Source organism: Topomyia yanbarensis, chromosome 3 (assembly GCF_030247195.1).
Source record: "Topomyia yanbarensis strain Yona2022 chromosome 3, ASM3024719v1, whole genome shotgun sequence".
NCBI classification, from domain to species: Eukaryota; Metazoa; Arthropoda; class Insecta; order Diptera; family Culicidae; genus Topomyia; species Topomyia yanbarensis.
The window spans coordinates 151207338-151229585 of record NC_080672.1 but is presented as its reverse complement, the minus strand read 5'-3'; the positions used below and the strand labels follow the sequence as shown (position 1 = coordinate 151229585).

The 22248-nt window shown below is 33.5% G+C and overlaps 1 protein-coding gene across 2 annotated transcripts in view; it reads right to left on the bottom strand.

Moving 5' to 3' along the window:
* Window positions 1–376: 376 nt before the first annotated feature.
* Window positions 377–22248, bottom strand: part of LOC131689424 (SET domain-containing protein SmydA-8) — a 39121-nt gene continuing 17249 nt past the window's right edge. For both annotated transcript variants that reach the window (XM_058974504.1, XM_058974503.1), the window contains exons 3-6: window positions 11299–11421; window positions 6370–6560; window positions 806–1548; window positions 377–738 (exon numbers count right to left, since the gene is read on the bottom strand). In XM_058974504.1, coding sequence (XP_058830487.1) covers window positions 491–738; window positions 806–1548; window positions 6370–6560; window positions 11299–11421 — 1305 coding nt within the window. In that variant the 3' untranslated portion in view covers window positions 377–490. The remainder of the gene's footprint in view (window positions 739–805; window positions 1549–6369; window positions 6561–11298; window positions 11422–22248) is intronic.

The window sequence follows — 22248 nt, the reverse complement described above, 5'->3', positions numbered from 1 at the left end:
ATGAATGGGGTACGTTTGTACCCCAGTGCAACGTTCTAGGGTGGAAAACGCAAGTGCAGCGTTCTCGGGTTAACTGTAGAGATGATAATGGCACTACTTACACTTTTCGAACACTTTGAAAATTATTAGTATTAAAACAGTTTAAATAATCTCTTGTATCACCGGGTCCGAAGAAATTGATGTAAAACACAGTGGTCCGGAGATTGCATTCAAAAACCGGAGTCTATGCGTCAAAATCGGAGAGGTGACAACCCCACCAGTTTCTTTGAATTGCATCTGTATTAGAGTAATGGCTATTTAATGGAAATACTGCTTCAGCTGTTGCCCATCTGCAAAACAATGGATTTAATCGATAAAATTGACTTTAACAACAGTGTAATACTTAAACCCTTTATTCAAATTTCACATAAACCACTCAGGAAATAAAATAATTCAAAAATATCTAACTGTCTTTTAGTTCTAAAACGGCTCTGAGTTGCTGCGCAACAAATCATGTTTCCTGTAATCCGAGCAACACCATTAACGATTTAACATTGATTCTCGCCTGCTCGCAAATATGGCTTTCTGGCATCTCGTCACATTCATTTGTAAGCATCCGAACGCACTCTTTTGCATTGTACAGGGAGTCCTCGAGGGCACTCCTCACAGCCGGTCCTCCCGATTCCACACCCCGGCGGGCAAACTCGGCTAGAGCGGCGTGCAGCTCAAACCGGGTCGTACCGATAATACGTGCCTCGGCTGAAAAGTGGAGACCTGTATTGATTTGAAAACGGTACACAAACCGAGTGTATATTGGACTACTTACCGGGGCAAATCTTCTCAAAGAGTCGAATTAAATCCTGGCACATTTTCATTTTGTTCATTAAGTTGTCGTCTGAGATCTCTTTAATTGCATCTGGGCTGCCTCCTCCGATGATCTGGGAAAGTAAAATTTTTACCTCGACAAGATAATAATGATTTGGGCCCAGCCAAGTAGAATAATGAGAGATGAACATGTTGCAATGTTTTTCGCTAGTTTTTTCCATGGCACCAATGTCGACTCTAGCTCTTTCCAAAATTGTTGATATTTCTTTAAATACGACCACTCCCTGGCATTTGTTGCACACCCAGTTGCTATGCCAATTCTTCACATTTTCCGGCAGCAGCAAACCGTTGCAGTTAGATTCCTTCTTGAAGCCTGAACATTTTAAGGCGCTGAAATAGGTTCCAAACTCCGTGGGATCGCTACACCTAGCACAGGAACATCGAAACAATTTGGTTTGCTGTAAGTGATCCAAGCGGTTTGGCGTTCCCCACAGCACATCCGAATAACAGATACTCAGCCGTTCACCACTTTGGATTGCATTTGGTGCCCAAAAAACGATTTCTCTTTTACTGGTAAATGTCTTTGCTAAATTCGGAGTACAACAATGTTCCGCCATTGAGGCGTTGCTGTAGATCGCCACCGATGGTGGATCGGTCAACGGTATCTCGTGCCCGTTGACTTGCAAAATACCAGTAACCCTCAATATTTCATCTTCACTCCATTTGTTTTCACACTTGAAGAAACTATTCCATCGCCAGCGACATCACGGTACCATCCGATATTGGCGAATAATTTATATTGTCAACACCCGGCAGCCAATCCGACACATATATACATCCGCTCGTGGAGGCACGTGGCAGGAACAAATACAAACGGAAGATGAGATGGAAAGATATAATACAAAGAGAAATTACAAGAGGTACATATTTCTATAGTACTTATCGTATTATGGGAGTTTGTTAGAACGCGAAACATGAATTTGTATATTTAAGATCACTGTCAAATTATTCACCTTTGTTTTAACATAAAAAATAAATTGTAGTTCCTTAGTTTTAAGAAATTTATAATTTAAAACGAAGCAGTTGTGCGCAGAAAATTATCAAGGAAGGGTTCTGATATTTTTACACTTCTTGTAAAAGAAGGCTATAGAGATCAGTGAAGCAATTTTTCATTTTCAAATGCCAACTTTCCGTTCAATCCATCTCCATGATGATTCAGTTCGTACGTCTTCATTACAAATTGATACTTTTTCATTCAGCAACCAAAGTTGTCATCTGTTCTATAGAAGCCAGTTGAGGTTGACATGTTTTGCGTTTTACAGCTAACATGAACAGTAAGATGTATGTTCAGAGCAATTTTACTTAAAAAAAACTAGTCATTACCCCAGCAGAGAGATATTCACAGCGTCAATAAAATTGAAAAAATGAATGAAAAATGATTGAGCAGCTCGGCCGTTTCAATGAGTGATGCAAACGAACAACTGCGAATTGAACGTAGTAGGGCATAATTTGACATCTCTTCCTCCTTCAAGATCAAAACAATTTGTTCAAAATTTGCTGTTCTGATAGAATCCATCAAGCGTTAAAGATTTTTTCCGAGACCTGGAGGGCCAATTCTTGTGTACCAATTAACTCAGCTCGACAAATTAGGTCAACGTCTGTTACCGAGAAGGAATCTTCAACAGACACCACTACCTGTTGTCTCGTAGTAATGTCGGATTTTTAATGGAGTGGTTTGTAATAGTTAAACCTACCGACTAAACCTAAACATCTTGTTTCTCCCAATCCTCATCCCTCCGTGGCACCGTTACGTATTTCTTCAGAAGGGATTGTGCTTTTGCTCTTTTGACAATAAAATTGTCTTACTGCATTATCTGGGGTTGGGTGTCATTCTAAAATCTAAAATAATACGATGCACGGTGGCACGACGAGTGACAAAACCCCAAAAATCAATATCTTGTAATTCTTTTGTAAATATTTATTTTATTTTTCTCTCAGTTTGAATAACGGTATTTCAAAATTTTACAATAATCGAATGAAAAATGAATTTTTAACATGTCGTTGAAGCAAGTGATGTCGAGGATTTCTGTTCAATTCAATTCATTAGCATTGTTAGTACCTTTGAATTCCAAATGGCGATAGCTCAAGAACTACACAGCCAATTGGAGCAATTTTAAGTTAATTGGAATGAAAAATGAATATGCTAAACTATAGATGTGAGATTTTTGTACAAAACTGATTGCAGCAAAAAAAACTCAATTGAAAAATTTAATATCATATCAGTAATTTATTTTTATACGTCTTCCAATTTTTGAGATGGTCTCCTATGGATCACTTATCATGAATCTGACTGAAAATTTAGTGTAGTTTAAAGATATACAGGGCTCATCTTGCACATTTTTGCACCCAAGTTGGTATATCTATGTTTTTGAAAATACCCATATGGAGACGCCCTGTAGCTCATAAATCTCCTTACAAATTGGTTGCCTAAACAACAACATATTACTGAAAAATTAGTGACTTTTACTAGTTTTGTCAACCATTTCTGCTATCCGATGTGATTTGCTACTATGGTTAATGTTTATATTAAGCCTTTAACGACCAACGCATTCAAATGGGTTTACATAAAGGTAGTCGAAAAAATGAAATATGGAATTTCAGAACTGATAGCAGAAATGTTTTTTGCGTCACTATTTCGAATACTAATATATCTGTTATTTATGAATGGACTTCCGTCATCTTACTACCAAACAACTTGGAATTTACTAAAATTATGTTCTATTGCTATATAGTTTATTTATTTCAAAAGCATATTTTTTGATTCAATTCGTTTATTTGGTAAGGCACGTTTGCGTTAGATTAACGATGTCAAATTCTTTGTTTTAAATCTTTTTATCAACTAGAGGATTTCAAATTACTATTGAAAGCCCCGTAAAAATAATATCTGAAAACGTGAAAACTCCCATACATGAGTCAGTTTATTTCGGGCAGAGCCGTCCTTATTTATCGGTGTTATCGGTGTAATAGAATGAGTAACCTTGTTTCCTCGATATGTCACTTTACTAACTTTACTAAGTCCGTAGTACAACAATCTTTTTAAAGTTTCAATCTTGTGTTCGATGATATTTTGAGTTATTGTTTACTATTGATTTAAAAGTACTGTAAAATGTCTGTTGTCTTTGAATGGAACGATTCCAACCGAATTCAACCAACAGATAATAATAGAAAGTCGAACATATCCTATTTTACGTCTTGATTATCATTTTTCTTTTTTAAAAAGATTACAGAAAGTAAATTTGGACCCATTTATTCCATCATGAAAAAAAATAAATTTTATATATACTATTCGTTTTGCGGTCTTCGAGACTTTGCTTCCTTGGCAAATTTTCTATTTTTAGGAGGCACTGGGTTATTCTTGGATGAATTATTTTATAAAAGTCGATTTATCCATACGAAATCCCATGTAAACTTTATTCTAGAACCCAAATGGAACCCAAAAAGTTGCTCGGAGCGAAATTACACATACACCTCAAACAAGAAGCACTATCATGTGCATACAGACTACAGGTTACTGGGCTTTGGAACAGTAACCATGTTGATCTTGCCACCAGTCATACACGATTGTGGTCAGAAATGGTTACATGAGGAGAATATATTCATTTATATGCGGAAAAACCAATCCAACTAGCATTGAGATGAGACATTTTTTACACATATCACTGTTGCCAATAGTCTGTTGGATCATTTATTATCTTGTAGAACAAATTTGGGGGGGGGGCACACAACAGTTTCTAGTATTGCACGAATAAAACCTCGCGTAAACTGAATAAATTATAGAAAATCAATAAAACGAACAACACAAAAAGTAAACGAAAAAGGATAAAAAGGTTTTCAAATTTATAAAATGAATAGATATAAACCAAATCAAAAAATACATAAATCAAATTAGATTAAATCATTAAATAGAAAATTAGGCAATACAGTAGGATTCCGTTTTTGGCAACAATTTTATTTTTTCAGTTGCCAAAACCGGAACCGTGCCAAAAATTGAACCTTACTTTTAAATTTTGGATCATCAATTTACGATTTCAATTTTTTTTAATCATATGTGAAATGTAATGAAAAGAAAGACAAGCTAAGGTTCAATTGAAAATTTACTCTAGAACTACTTTTATTATGCAGTGTAGCGAATTCCTCTGTACTTGACTTTTAAAGTGCATAGACTCTGGGTCTTACTATAAAAATTGATTCCGTCAGACTTTAGCTACACTATTACCAGTTATATTATACATAAATAATACATCTCTATACTATACAACACGTATAGTGTAAAATATGGGTAAACCTTAAATGCATAACGATGTTTTAAAACAACATTGCGAAAAACATCTCAAAATTATCACAGTAATGTATTGAAACTATGAGAGAATTTTCACAAAATTTAAAAAAAAATTATTTGCTCCTTTGAGACCCATTTTTGGCAATAAAATCAAATGTGATATCAATTGATACAAAAAGATATCTATTGCACCTTTTTAAAAGACTTATTATGTACAACAATAATGTTGCCAAAAACGAAACCCATTTCTTGTCAAAATCGGAGTGTGCCAAGAAAAAGGGCATTCCAAAAACGGAAATTGAATAAAATAATTAAGTGTATGCTATGAATAAAATTAAAGGAATGAACAAAATGAATCAAATGAATCATATGAATCAAATAAATCAAATGAATCAAATGAATCAAATGAATCAAATGAATCAAATGAATCAAATGAATCAAATGAATCAAATGAATCAAATGAATCAAATGAATCAAATGAATCAAATGAATCAAATGAATCAAATGAATCAAATGAATTAAATGAATCAAATGAATCAAATGAATCAAATGAATTAAATGAACCAAATGAATCAAATGAATCAAATGAATCAAATGAATCAAATGAATCAAATGAATCAAATGAATCAAATGAATCAAATGAATCAAATGAATCAAATGAATCAAATGAATCAAATGAATCAAATGAATCAAATGAATCAAATGAATCAAATGAATCAAATGAATCAAATGAATCAAATGAATCAAATGAATCAAATGAATCAAATGAATCAAATGAATCAAATGAATCAAATGAATCAAATGAATCAAATGAATCAAATGAATCAAATGAATCAAATGAATCAAATGAATCAAATGAATCAAATGAATCAAATGAATCAAGTGAATCAAATAAATCAAATGAATCAAATGAATCAAATGAATCAAATGAATCAAATGAATCAAATGAATCAAATGAATCAAATGAATCACGAACAGTAACGGAACGGCTCACGGTCGCTTGGTCGACTGTGGTGAGGGATCCGAGGCATCCCGAATCAACTGATCAAATATTGATGTTAATTTCAATAGACTGAAAATTATGACACAATCGACACTAACAAGAATGTTTTCTAATTACATATGATTAGTTTGGGAGAAAATCAAAAAAAAAATGGAAAATGAGACTATTTGCTTTTAAAGCTCCGTCACCATCAAGAAAGAGGAACTGTAAGGGTTGTACCTACCGGGGTATCAACTTGGCAACTCCTTCCCGGTCGTCTCGCCACTGCTTTGATCCACGACGCTGTTCCTCGTGCGATTCTAACTTGATTAGTGTCTGCCATTTGGTCGAATCGGTATCAGCCAGCAACAGACAGCGCAAAGGAGTCACACATTGATAAACCGGATGTGGAACGTAAAAGTGCTGCAGCGACATCTGAAATGAATTTATGCGGAAATTAAGAAAACGTGGAATAAATTAATAACGCCTTGTGGTTACGTTTTAGAAGTATAGTGTCGTTAGTAAAGTCGATTCCTACAATTTCGGCCTTTATATGGCTGTTTTAACCGTTATGTGTCCAACAAAAAACACTAAAGTATTTTTGATCAGACTCCCTCAGACATATTTAAACAAAAAAGTCATAGTGCAAGGCAAACTTGGCGAACATATTATAATCGCAAATTAAGTTCTTTCGTTACAAAATGAAACTAGTTGTGCCAAAGAGGACAAAAATCAAAAGAGCAGCACTCATTTGAAGCGAACATAAACATTCGGAAATGAAAATCATTAAAAAGTCCGGACATAGCTACGTTTAAACTACTGTTTAAAATCGTATGCTTATCCAATGACCATAAATATTTGAATATGTATCATTCAATACATGAAAAGATCAGGAAAAATATAAAATATTAATAATTAAAATATAACTTTTTGAGGTTTTGTCCTGTCACCAGCCACTGTGCGGTGCTTCATGTAACTTTTTAAGGAGGTATGATAGAAGAATGGTGTCTTCGGAAATTTTTTAGATAATGCTATTCTGAGTAACTTTTTCTAAGGTATTAAATATTTGACATAATACGTCTTTTTGGAAAAATAATTTCAATAGTCGATTTTTACCATAACTTACTTAGCTTCAGTCAACAGTATAGCTTTCTTCTATATTTTTACTCAGTATATCTTAGAGAATCATTTACTGTGCCACTTATACCGTCCAAACCCAACACAGATTCTAGAAAAATTTATAAAAAAAAGAGGATATTTTGTACTCCACCGCGCAATTCTTGTTTGTAGTAGAACATTTTGGATTGTTGGCAACTAATTGAGACATTTCTTGTACGACATTCAAAATAAAACATACATAAGGTCATCGGGGATTACCTCACGCAAAAAATAACTTTTTATACATTACACACAAGAAGTACAATCACGCGACTTCAAATTTGAAACTGTTTGATGTTTCACATATTGCAGAAGTTCCTCTAAAGACAGTGAAAAGAAATTTTGGAAAATCAAGATTAAACATGAGATGTAAAGAACTAAAAATTGGTGTAAAGTCGCCCCCAGGGGGACTAGTTCACATGCAAAAGGTTTTTTTTCCAAAATCATGTCAATTTCTTGATTTATTGTTAAGGATTATGCTCATCATTTATGTGTGAATGCAAATAAATGTCGTGCTCGTAAAAATAGAAGGGTATGTTAAAAAACTGCGTAACACACATCCAGTAACCTTTTTTTTTTGGAGAGCCAATAAGTCCTACAATGAAAAACAGTAAATGTAGAAAAAACGCTGTCCGAGATATACTTCTACAGTGAGTTCAGTTTCAGAATTAGACAACCTTGTTTTAGTATTTTCCTGAAAGTAGTTTTAATTGTGTTCCGGAGTGCAATGGCATTTCCAACAAGAATGCGAATGGGACTGTTATATTTAATGGGCAGGTCAGTTCATCCATCTTTGATGCGATATCCATTTTCAATATACTGAAGACCTTTTTTTGTTTAGTAAGGTTCCAACCATAAGATCATACGCCTACACTGCAGAACTGTTCCCCGCTGCCTTTTCTGTCATTTCACAACTAATTGCTTCAATACACATAGTTTGAATATTTCTAGAAACGATACCGTTTTTATATTTTTGCGCCATTGCAACTACACTACTCAACTTGCAAATTATCAATTACTGTTAAACTAGTACGCTAATAAAAATCTGCTTTGAATTAGAATCAAATAACAAAATAAGAGTAAATTTTAGATCAAATATACAGATTGTGTAATACATACATGAGTGTAGCTTGGCGTAAGTAGCCCCTTTTTTAGATAAAATAGACATATAGTCACCAATTACCAAATAATCAAAATACGGGTAAAAGTACGAATACAAATAATTTCATTACATTACCAGGTTAATTTAATGTAATTTAAATCCTCTTATCAAATAATTTGGTTGGCATGTCACACTTTTCAAAGAGAAATGTTTTTTGCGTATATTTTATGTTTCAGTTTCATCACCTACTACGACTACTTGCAAGCATTCTCTTAAGGGGGGCGTCTGGTGTAAAGTGCTCAAACCGAATGATATTTTGTTTTGTGATTTTGAAGGGTAATGCAACAATGGACCTTTTTTGAAATGTTAAGATTTATTTACACATTCAGTCACGCAGAGCCACATATGCGAGCAGTAGACGTCCAACCATGCCCACGTCGAGGAGCGCCGCGGTGAACACGATAACTCTTGATAAAATTGTCTGACATATGAAATTCAATAAGATTTGTAAAGCTTAAACTTGTAGTTACTCGATGAACTAAAAAAATTGAAAAAAGTTCGAGTTTCGGAAAATGGCTTCATAAAAACCGAAAAAAATCATATTTTACTGTAAAACTCGTTCACTCTTCTTCAAAATAATAGGGAGAAAAAAAAATTATTCAGTTTTCTATGGTTTATCGACAGGCTACATATATTGTGCATTCTCATAAAAAATCAAGTCATTTCGTCGGGGGGTTGAGATAGCGTAGTTGGTAAATCGATTGCCTTGTACGCAGCTCACCTGGGTTCAATTCCCAACCCTGAACATTGTGTTAGAGATTTTTCAAAAGAGATTTCTCTAACCTGACAAAGAGGCGAATGACCCTAAGGTTAAAATTTCTGTAATCAAAATAAAGAAAGAAAGAAAAAGAAAGTCAATTCGTTGATTAATTTTTGAGTAAACGAGTTCGCCAATTTGAAAAACGTGGTGTCGAGAAAAACGCTTTTAAAGGGTGTCCCCATCAAATTGCATCACGGAGAAAACACCCATTGGGTATTTTCTATTGCAAATTTGGGCAGAAGTATTTTAGAGTGTATTGTTTACATTGTATTTTTATCGTTATGAGTTTTTCGAAACTGGTTGCCGCTAGATTGAAATCTGCGTGTGTTACAGCAAATACGCACGAGGAATGCATGACTGGAAGTTCAGCGTGGCCACCAAGATTGCGGGAGACTATTCTAGAGGTTCAATACTAACAATTAAGCGAATACAAAAGAAGTCGATTTGTTGCCCATTACACCAGACGCCCCCTTAAACTTACATCCAATTTTTATATTTGTGTTGAAACAATAAATAATACAATGTATTGTTTTTGTCAAAATAGAAGCTCAAGTATCATTTTTTTAATTTTAGCGTAATACTAGCGCCGGTACAAAAAATAATTTTGCATATCGTTTCAGACAGGGTTATCCTCAAATGATTACAATAAAGTTTTATCTTAAAATTGTTATCTAAAATTGACCATCTCAGAAGAAAAGCCTTTTTTCTACCCTGTTTCTATTATTTGAAGCATTTGGTTCGAAAAGCATCTGTCTTATGTGTTTGACGCATGGTAATAGTTTTCGTTGCGCTCAAACAAAAGTATTTCATTATTCTTAGGTCATTTTTGGTATTGGTTTTTAGGAACGAAGTAACGATGTCGATGCTAATTTATACGCATTTAATCGATTTTAGGCCGTGTAACTAATGAAATAATAGGCACCCTTCCTAAAATGACCAAAATAGGCTCTTTACCCTATCCCTTTTAAACCACGCGTATTGTTTGCTTTTTTGTCCTTATCAGATCACATTTACACACTGTAAAGTTATACAGTAAGCTGAGTGTAGCTCGACTTCGTTGCATGTGGTGGAATACTGGTTCCGGATTATAACGAAATTCCGTGGGGTGTGCCGGAGGGCGATTCAATACATTTTCATTAATTTCCCAAAGTTTAGCTTCATTTTTGGCATTATTATATAATGAATTTGTTATTTCTTACATTTTAACAACATTCAATTAGCTGGAGACTACTGGGTAGGGAAGTTATGAAAAGTAGAGCCATGGTACTCAAATGAGAGCAAGGATGTGAACTATACAAATCGGAAAATTAGAAGTGACAGGATCATTAGAACAGTTTTAATATTGTACGGGCTTTAGTACATGCTGAATAGAGTCACAAGGTGGCAGCTAAAATGGCTCGGTCGTGTCTGCTTCTTCTTTTTATTTCATCGTCAAAATCAAAACATTGCATTGATGCGCAAGGCAAAACTTAAATGTCTTATCTCAGATTGCTTAGACATTGTATCACTGCATGTAAGCTTGTTAGCACATGCAGATGAATAGGTTCTAACGAATTTTGATTCGTTTGAAAAATTTGAACCTTTTTATTTTTTCAAAACAAATGAAACACGTGGTACAAAAATCAATCAGCTGATTCTTGAACGATTCGCTTGGGTGCGTGCCATCTCCTATCGGTACAGTACGTTCTAGCCGCACACAGATACGTAACCCGAACATAACCGAACCTTTGTTGTAATTTTTGCATCGCTTCACCTTAACTTTTGTCTTCTGTTGGTGGGGGTTGAGCTTAGGCAGCATAACTACGAATCACTCAAGTCCACCAACATGCCTCCTGGAAAAGACAAACTTGTCCCTCTTTATCGTGAGAACCGACCGTAATTGTTATAGTATTGCTTATATGAATGCTATTAATGTATTTTGAAATCATATCGGCCATTTTTGGAGAATGTGAAGGCGGTTTTGGGCTGGGGAATTGTCACTCATGAACTGCGAATAATGTGGTTTCCGGTAAAATAAAAAACAGACCTTTTGCCTATAGTGACAGTTCGGGGGCTTTTGGGCCATTTCTTCACATATCGAATGCTTCACTTACCTTACTACCTCGGGCAATGGTGAATTGGCACTCCGCTTGATGACTCGGTCGGTCTTGACATTTGCGTTTGCATACCGGCCATCCACATCTATCACACTCGAGGAATTGCTTCTCGGTGAGCGCCTGCAAGATAAGTGATGAACTTAGGTCAGATAAGGTATGGTATCTTGTTGATGTCTAGTAATCATTTTTTCTAATAACTACTTTAAAAATACGTAGTTTTGTAAAATTCATGTTATTTCAACTATATTGATTCTACATCGTTATACAAGAGTAACGTGGACTTGCCACCCACCTCGCGTATGGCAGATACAGCTATTCAAACAGGGTTGCTATGGTTACTAATGAAATCCACTTGTTTTGAAGTCATACTGCTTCTTTAGTTAATAACTTTTCTTAACGAATTTTCATAAACTTGCAATGTTCCCCGAATGTGTAAAGTAGAAGAATATCTTTAGAAATATATAGTGTACTGATTGATTGATTGATAGGGTGATTTTTTAAGAATTTATTTTCAATGTTAACCGATTTTCCATGCAAACTCCCATATAAACTTTGAAATTTTTGGAGGGTCCGTAGACACAACCGATCGGTACCAAAATTTGCACAATTACTAAGGGCCATAAAAGGAATCAGTAGAGTCTGGTGGAGCTAAAAGTCAAAAATTGAACCAGTCTAGTGATTATATTGTCTAAAATTTGATTTTTCTTCACCGGTCCGAGTTTTTTACCAAACACAATCGAAAAGTTTTTACAATTTTTAAAAAACTCATCTTGTGCTATAAAGATTTAGTTCCTGATATTAGTTCCGTCGCGGTTTTATGTCTTCTTTTTTCAAATCTTCTCAAATAAGTTTAATCGGAGTCGATCACCTACTACAAATGAAATGACCTGACAACCAAGAAGGTTTGGTTCAATATGTAACATTCGATGTTGATTGGTTGTGCTTAAACTATACGTAAGAAATATATTTGTTTTATTATTACACTAAATGTACATAGAAAAGAAATATTTTAAATTAGATAGTGTAGTCCTACGTCTACAGTTCGTGCAACCCCATAGGGCTGCCCCTTGTAGTTTATCACAATATCTGACAACATGCTTCTATAGGTACTAGTACGGAATCGATACTTCTGTTTCCGATACTCGCTTTTTCGGTATCGATACCTCAAGCACGATACTTCACTGATATCGATACAATGTTCACGACATCGAAAAGAATCGAAGCAACTAGTAGGTGGAACAATATGATTCGGCATTCTGAACGATTTTGGAATGATTTCCTAATCAAATGCAATTACCGATTCAGGCTCAATGGAATTAATTCAATTAATCAAATTATTCAAATTAATCAAATCAATCAAACTAATCAAATAATCAAATTAATCAAATTAACGAAATTAATCAAATTAATCATATTAATCAAATTAATCAAATTATTCAAATTAATCGTATTAATTAAATTAATCAAATTAATCAAATTATTCAAATTAATCGTATTAATCAAATTAATCAAATTAATCAAATTAATCAAATAAATCAAATAAATCAAATTAATCAAATTAATCAAAATAATAAAATCAATCAAAATAATCAAATTGATCAAATAATTCAATTTAATCACTTTAATCCAATTAATCAAATTAAGGGGGGGGGGGGGGGATAAGTGTTTCAGCGTGAAAAAAACACTTTTTTCTGCGATTATTTTTAGTTTCAGTAAAGCGAATTTATCAAAACTTTTGTACATTGTAATGTATTATTTCTATAACATTCTGTAATTTTTCTACGCAAAAATGCCGACAAACGACTCGATGATAAAGCTTTTTGTATAACGTCTCAGGAAAAACACGATTTGCGGTGGTAACTGTCATTCAAAAACTACTTAACCGGTTTATTTCGAATTTTGCAAAAACATTCTATGTAATAATTACCTAATCGCCTACGTTGAGTTTTGTATATAATTTTTCAATTAAGGGAATTTTTTACTCATTTTAAATAAAAGTTGCAATTTTCACGAAAAATTCCGTATTTTAAAAAAATACCCCTAATTGAAAAATTTTCTCAAAAACTCAACGTAGGGTTTATATAGAATGTGTATGCAAAATTTGAAATAAATCGTAGTAGTTTGTATTGAGTAGTTTTGATCAATTCGCTTCACCCAAACTTTAAAAAAAATCGCAAAGGAGCGTTTTTTTCACGTTGAAACCTTGACCTCCCTTAATCGAATTAATCAAATAAATAAATTCAATAAAAGGAAAAAAATGAAAAGGATAAAACGAATAAATTAAACAGACGAATCAAATAAACAAGACGAAGAGAATTGATAAAATAAATAAAAAGTAGGAAAAAGCAAAGCAAAATGAATTAAATGACCAAAATGTAAATTGAATATGGAAAAAAATATCAAATAAAAAAAGTAGCGCTTTCAAAAGATCTCACAAAAAATACAAAAGTTTTTTTCCTATATAACTTATGAAATCTGCAATTATTAGAAACAAATTGAATTTTTTTGAAGTTGGACCGATTTTTTTACTTATTATTTTCCTTAAATATTAAGAATCATGTTAAAAAGATTATATTAAGAAGATTGTGTAAAAATTTCTGAAAGGAACTCGAAGTATTTTACGAGATATTTCAATACTAACAGGCCTATCACTGAGCGTTTAGTGTAAAATTGTCAAGTTTTAAATTTATAATTGTAATATATCGCAAAGTACTTTGATATCAACTTCCAAATTTCTACACAATCTTTTTAACATAATTCTTAATATATAAATAAAATAATAAGTGAACAAAAATTTGTCCAACTTTAAAAAATTCAATTTTTTTCTAATATTTGCAGATTTCATAAATTATATAACAAAAAAAAACTTTTGTAATTTTTTATGGTAAGCACATTTGAAAACACTAGTTTTCTATTTAATATTTTTTTCATAAACAGTAGGATTCCGTTTTTGGCAACAATTTTATTTTTTTCAGTTGCCAAAACCGGAACCGCGCCAAAAATGGAACTTTATTTTAAAAGTTTGGATTTTCAATCCACGACTTCAAAAATGTTTCAAGGATTTTTATTCATGTGCGAAATGGAATGAGATGAAAGAAAAAAATAAGAAAATTTAATTTTATTCATGTTTTTTATCAAATTCAGTCATCGCACAGTGATCACTTTCCATACAAAAGTCGAACAAAACCTCAAAAGGGGTCCGAATTTGATGAAATTTTACGTCACTGCATTCATATTTGGTGTTAATTATTTTTACCTCAGAATTTTGGCATCTAGGCTGGTTTGAAAATTCAACATTAATGAATATAAAGTGCACTATATCTTACAATCCATTTCCAAAAAAATTGGTTTACTGAACTTTTAGCAAAATACACATTTTTTTAAAAATTGTTGATAATGCTAAGAGACTTTTATAAATTACATTGCGAGCCCTGGGTAATCAAAAACTACTATGCGGCACCTTCAGACATAGCATGAAAAATCATCTTTTTTATATCTCGGAATAGAAAGGGGCAAAACAAAACATTTATTTTCGAAAAGTACACTAATTTTCAAGAGTCATGAACCACAAGCGATATTTCCGAACTGTTTCGAAAAAAAGTACAGCCACTTTTAACATTATAATTTTAATTTAATGTGCGATTTATTATTTGTTCTTCAGAAAGAGTGAGTGAGAAGAAAGCCTTGTACCGACTAAATCGAATGGCGAATATAAATTCAGCGAATAATCTTACTAATGAAATCAGTTCGAACCTAATCGAAACCTTAACTAAAACGATATATTCATTTGAATATCATAGGTTTGAACACAGTTTTTACGAGAATTGATCATCAATTTCACCTTTGATATTCTGTAAGAATTCTATCTTTTGTCCTCAAGACTTTATATTTTGGGACTCTATTCAACTTGCTTACAAACAGGGAAATATTTTACATCATGAAAAACCCAAAACAAATTTTTGAGGTTTTGTACGGATAGGCGACTCTGTGCGCCGTCCAGTAGAGTTTTCACAATCTTCGCGCATTTCTCGAGTGCAATGCCCCTCATGACGGAGGTGTAACATATCCTTTAATTCGAATTGCTTTTCTTCGGCCCACTGGACGTCAAAACTCAAACACTTCACTGCATGGTAGTGTTGATTTCGCTCCTAGGCAGTTATCTCTTCTTTCTGAAAATTAATGAACAATTGGGTTAAAAAAACAATGCTCTTTTAAAAAATAAATAAATTTATCAACTCTCCATAGCTAACCAATCGTTTGTCTTTCATATAGAATTGCTAGATTGAAAATCAAATTGCAATGCTTGAAGATATTTAGGTTTGAAGAAAACCATTTTTGTTGTAAAAATCACTTGCAACTGTCCAAACAAAAGGGATTGAAACATCATTGCTACGGTAAAAATGTGCTCCAATGAATGTTCCTAAAATCTCTAGAACAATGCATTTGCGAAAAATTAACACATCAAAAGATAATATAAGCAACCCCATTTTTCAAGAGCCACCCTACCTCAAATCTTAAAACTAAATCATAACAAATCAACCATTATAGATAGCCTTGTTTATTCAGCAAACTTGCTTCAATTTTTTGAGTTATTATATTGTAGGGCATTGCGCAGGTAAACTTCACATCTGAACAGTCGATACTTCGAACACCCTAACCACAAGGACCACCCTAATTCCATTCATTTGAAAAAATCGAAAAAAAACTAACAAATTCACCAAAGACATCGTAAAGCTGAAACAAATTATTTGGGAGCCAGCAGTTTTGAATTCTTAAATACGGCTTTGGGACGCACTATGGTCAGCTTTGGATATGTACTAAAATTTAATGCCAAGTTTTGTAGTGACGTCGAATTAATCGCAAGAGAGAAAGGCTCGCAATGTTACTAAGGTTCAATTGAAAATTTTCTCCAGAACTAATCTTATTATGCAGTGTAGCGCATTCCTCTGTACTTGACTCTTAAAATCTCAGACTCTGGGTCTTAGTATGAAATTTGATTCCGCCAGACACTAGTTAAACTGTACATACATACTAAATATACATAAATAATACATTTCAATACATATTGTAATAATTGAATACATGTATAGTGTAAAATATAGTTAACCCTTAAATGCATAAAGCTGTTTAAAAATAACATTGCGAAAATCATCGTAAAAATATCACAGCAATGTATTGAAACTATGAGACAATTTTAACAAAATAAAAAAACGATTTGCGCCTTTGAGGGTTAATATGACTCCCATGTTCGGAAATAAAGTCAAATGTAATGTCAATTGATTCAAAAAATATCTATTGCACATTTTAAAAAGATTTATTATGTACAATAAGGTTGTTGCCAATAACGGAACCCATTTGTTGCCAAAATCAGAGTGTGCCAAATTAGGAGCATGCCAAAATCGGAACGTGCCAAAAACGGAATCTTACTGTACCGAATCGTTTCCGAGTTATCAGTAATTGAAAATTGTTCAATTTTATAAACTTCAAAAACTAATGGCTTGAAAAAATATCATATTCAACCAAAACAAAAAAAAATACGCATCAATTATTTTTAGTTAAACAATGCAAGAAAAAAAATTAGGAGAAATTAAAGTTTTGGTTGTAAATCTTACGTGGAATGAGCCGTATACAAAATGAATAAAATAAAATCCATGAAATGCATAAACTGTACAAAAATCAGCATGCGAGAGAAAATTTTAAAAATAAGTTATTTAGATAAAGTTGTCCAAATTTGATAACGAATTGTACGAATTTGATAACCATTGCTTAAGAATGTTCTGAAATGTTTGTGAAAATGGCTTTAGTTGAAATTGGTTAGTTATTATACAATATACTTTCTAGGGCTTTCATTCTTTTTAGTTTACACCTTTTCGTTTTGAGCTTTTCTTGACGGCGTCGTTTAAGGTTATCTGGAGATTCTCCTTTATTGATGGACCTCAATTAGGGCAATGAGCCTATATTGGCACTATTAACCCAAAGGCCGCACTATTTTTTGAACAACAGTAATATTTGCGTCGATTCTAACTAGGTATACAGATCACAGACGCCAACACATAGTTTGTAAACTTATTTTAGCCAATCAAAACAAACGTAAACATCACGCACATGAAATAACCTCATCATTCGTTATAAGAAGCGCACCAAATATTGCACTCGCAGGAAATAATCATGCGAAGGCTAATAACTGATAATGACATCAAACATCGCATTGTCCCGAGTCAAACGTTATGTCCAGATGAAAATAAAATCTCTGCAATCAGCAATGAGTTGAATGACTTGATATAATTTATTAGTTATACCTGAAATTACATTACAATATATTTTTAAGTTTCTGTATATAGTGTGGCTGCTGGATGCAAAAAGTTTGTTTTGATTGTGGTAATGTATCGAAAAAAAATCATGGCTAGGCCTATTCTAGCGTTTAACGAGTGCTTTGAACGTGAATTAATTATAAATGGATTCTCCAGGTATGTATCCGTACAATATTTAATATAGTCGTGGTGGAGTAACGAGATATGATGCGATAATTGTATGCTCAAAGCACATAATTTTGCTAAGCGCCGTAGCGCACAGTGGCGGGTCTTCGAACAAAAGTTGGACAAAACGAAAAATGTTGCCCAATTTGGCTAAAAATTGGGGTACTGAGCTTATTTTTAATGTCGAAGTGTTATTGAACTTTTCTTATTAGCATAATACTATTTTTATGATAAATTTTTTTTACTGATTAGATATAACTAAAACTAGATGTAACAACTTAATAATTGGATGAAACTAGTTTCAATCTCTGCAAAAAGTGTTTGTTTACGTTTTATTCAGTTATCATTTTGAACTAATCACCATGCTCCTCCATGTCGGCAAACATTTAAAAAAGAATTTGCTATCAACCCACTTAAGATATATTTGTAATAATATTGCATAGTTCGAATCAAATTTGGCAAACATGTTGAAATGATCAACAAATTTCTTTAAATGCTCTTTATAATGAAACTAGATATGCTCAAATCGGATCAAAATTGAAAGAGAAACATGTTTTAAAAGTAAAGATAGATACATATATGATTCTATTCAAATACTCAACATAATGACAACATTTCATACGTCTCCCAACCTTTGAACGGAACGGATCGTTATCTTTCACAGTGGTGTTCGGTGTGTAAATTTCAGTGATTCAAGGTCATCCTTTGTTCGTTCGTTAGCTGCCATTCTGCTGGTGCCGGCAGTAAATCCAGTACATTGTTTTCGCTGGTGCGGAACAATCGACGTTGTTTGCAGATAAGTTTTGCTTTATTTTTTTCCTCGTTTGCTTTCTTTCCTTTTCCCTACTTTTATTTTTATTTTATTTTATTTATTTTATTTTATTTATTGTCGTCAAACAAGAGTAGACCGTTTTGTTACAACGATAAAATATAGTATACACTTAAAACATAAAATACTAATAACTAAACTAAACACTATCTGGTTTACATAGAACTACTTTAGGATGTTCTTTATAAGCGAATAGAATAGAAATATTTTTTTAATTTGCTTTTTGTCATTGTTAAGTCAATAGCTTCGCAGTGCTTGTTGTAAGTTGCCATCATCTGATTTAATGGTCCAAACTTGGCATAATTTGTACGATAATTGTTTGTTATAAATGTATTTCGGATTCGTAACTGCCGGGAAGGTATATAAAAATTAAGTTTAGATAGAAGTTCGACTGAATCAATACGACACGAAATTATATCGTTTAGAAATGAAACCATTGCATATTCTCGGCGCTCTTTTAGTGTTTGGATGTTAATGAGCATACAGCGAGCTTTATAAGATGGGAGAGGAAATCGTGTCCAACCTATTTTGCGAAGTGCAAACAATAAAAATTGCCTTTGTACTGATTCTATTCTTTCTTCATGTGTGATTGAGAAAGGTGACCAAACTATGCTACAATATTCCAGTATTGACCTTACATACGAGATGTATAATGTTTTAATTGTATATGGATCATTAAAATTGTAACTAAAACGCTTTATAAATCCAAGCATGTTATTTGCTCTATTGATGATTGTGTTGTAATGGTCAATGAATGTTAATTTTGAATCTAGAATGACTCCCAAATCTTTAACTCTTTCGCACTTTTGTACCACTTGATTTCCTAGAGTGATTGAAATGTCAGGTGTATTTCGTTTCCTACTAAAAGTTATTGCATTACATTTTTTTACGTTTAGTTGCAGAAGGCTTTTGTTACACCAGAGGTAAAACATATGTATTTCTTCCTGTAATATCTTTATGTCTTGTTCGTTCCTAATTTCTAAAAAGAGCTTCATGTCGTCGGCATAGATAAGAACTTTTATGTTTTTGAGAATGTATGATATGTCGTTTACGAATAAAATGAACAAAAGAGGGCCTAGGTGGGAGCCTTGAGGAACTCCTGATGTGACTTGAATGGGATTCGATTTCTTCCCTTTAAATCTAACTATTTGTTGACGGTTAGTTAAATATGATTCGAGCCATTTGAGAAGACCTGATTCAATTCCTAATTTTTTCAGTTTGAATAATAGCAAGGGTATGTCGATACGATCAAATGCCTTGCTAAAGTCCGTGTAAAGAGCTTCAGTGTAGTTTCCATTCTCCATTGCAATCAATGAGTAGTTAACGAATTCTAGTAAATTTGTATTAGTTGAACGTCCTTTGAAAAACCCATGCTGCATGTTAGTAATTCTGTTTTTGATTTGATTGAATAGTTTTTCGTTAACGATTGCTTCAAAGAGTTTAGGCATACATGACATAATGGCAATTCCACGGTAGTTACATATGTCAGATTTTTTGCCACTTTTAAAAATGGGTACCAGGTACGAGCTTTTCCATAAATTGGGGAAAATGCCAGATTCAAGCTACATGTTAAAAAGCCAAAACAGAGGAGCTGTGAGTTCCAACGCTAAGTTCTTCATAAATACGGGTGGGATCCCGTCAGGTCCAGAACCTTTGGAGGCATCTAGTTTGTTTAGAGCCTCCATAATATCTTGCACACTGACATGATTGACGCCAATGTCTGTGGTGAATTCTGGGAAGAAACCGAAATATTCGCGATCACGATCTTCTTCAGAAAATGTGGTATAGATGTCTTGAAAGAAGGTTGCGAAAAGATTGCAGATTTGTTCCGCGTTGACACCGACATTTTCTTTAAGTTTCATTTTTGAAGGGAAGTTTTCCGATTTTAAATTATTTTTAACATGATTAAAGAAATTTTTTGGGCAAGATTTTATTTGAAGTTCGGTTTTTGAGTTATACTCTTCAAATGCTATTTTAATGGATAGGTTTAGTTGATCGCAAATGTCCAAATAGTTAAATAAGTTCCTTTCATTTCTGATTTTTTTATACTTTTTGTGGGCCTTTTGTTTACGATTTTTTAAATTTTTAATTTGCTCGTTATACCAAACTGGATATTTTGTGTTGCCTTGTCGCCTAATTTTTTTCAGTGGTACTTGTTCAACTATTATATCAAACAATTTTGTGTAAAAGACGTCTACTGAATTTTCGATACTTGTTTCATTTCTAAACAACGTTTGCCAATCTATACTGCTTAGTCTTTGTTTTATGTTGTCAAAATTTGCCAATTGAAATTGAAAGGCCTCTTCGTACTCGCAGTCATCGGATCTTTTGTTATCATGTACAAATACAGAAAACTCTATTGCTGTATGAAACGCTTCATTTTTCCATAGTGGAGTTAATGATTCGGTGACACAGAAGTCTTCAAGAATGTTTGTGAATAATAAATCTAAATAACAGTTTTGCTGATTTCTAACATGATTAATTTGGTTAAGTCCTAAACTTGCAGTTTTGTCAAATATGGCCTGCAGAGTTTCGTTATCCCCAACGACTGGAAGTAGAATGCTTTCATTTTCAGTGTCTGGAAAGAAGTCAATGCTTCGTTGATTGAAGTCACCATAAATATGAACTTTTACCTCTGGGGGGAGCTTGGTTATAATGTCTTCGGCAATAAGAAAAAACTTTTCAAATGTATCTTTGCGGGCATTATTTGGGGGGAAGTACACAGAGGCAAATATATGTGTTTCACCTGCCAGATGGGTTTTAACCCACACATGCTCAAATTCTTTAAATTTCCTTGTAGTAATGATTTCTGCATTAAATTTTGATGTAATTGCTATTAAAACTCCCCCTCCTGACTTCTTTTCAGACATATGAATGTCTCGGTCAGCTCTAAACACATTGTAGCTGTTCCCGAAAACTTCTTCACTTCTAACACTTTCGTCCCAACTAGTTTCTGTAGCCAAAATAATTGTATAGGAGCTACTTAAAATATTCTTGTGAATTTCATTCATTTTCGATGCACTTTTCATTCTATTAAAATTTTGACAGTAAATTAAAATTTCTACTGACGACTCTACTTGAGGAATCGAGATTACCTCTTTTTGTTGTCGTTCAAATGGCGTCGAATCTTGGCAAACTGCGGTGTCCTCGTCATTTCCTTCTTCTAGGGAATGCGTCAATGTCGTCGAAAACACGAATGTTGAGAATGGCACGCCTTACACAAAACTGTTGACAAGCGCTCCGATGTTGGGTGCATTTGCATCGTCGACCGTGGTAAATCATCCACTGGATAGGGATTCAATGTCGGTCCTCTTTGAAACTGAATTGTTGGCCTATAGTTCGTGGGGGGTCCTGAGAAATGATCTTTTGCAGCCGCAAGAAGCACTCTATCCGGTGGCAGGAAACTATTGTTGTAGTGACTACTCGTATGGTTTTTGTTATAGTGGGTGTTGCCGGCCCTAAATGTGATTCTGCGATTGGTATTACTTGTATGGTTACTATTAACTGGCTGTCGTGAGTGGCGCGCTGCTTGCTCTTGATCAGGTCGAGGAAAATTTGTGGTGCTTTTGTTTTTTTCATTAACGTTATTATTATTATTTCGCCTCGATCTTTTTTTACGTCTTCTAGCCTTTTCGGCCTGTT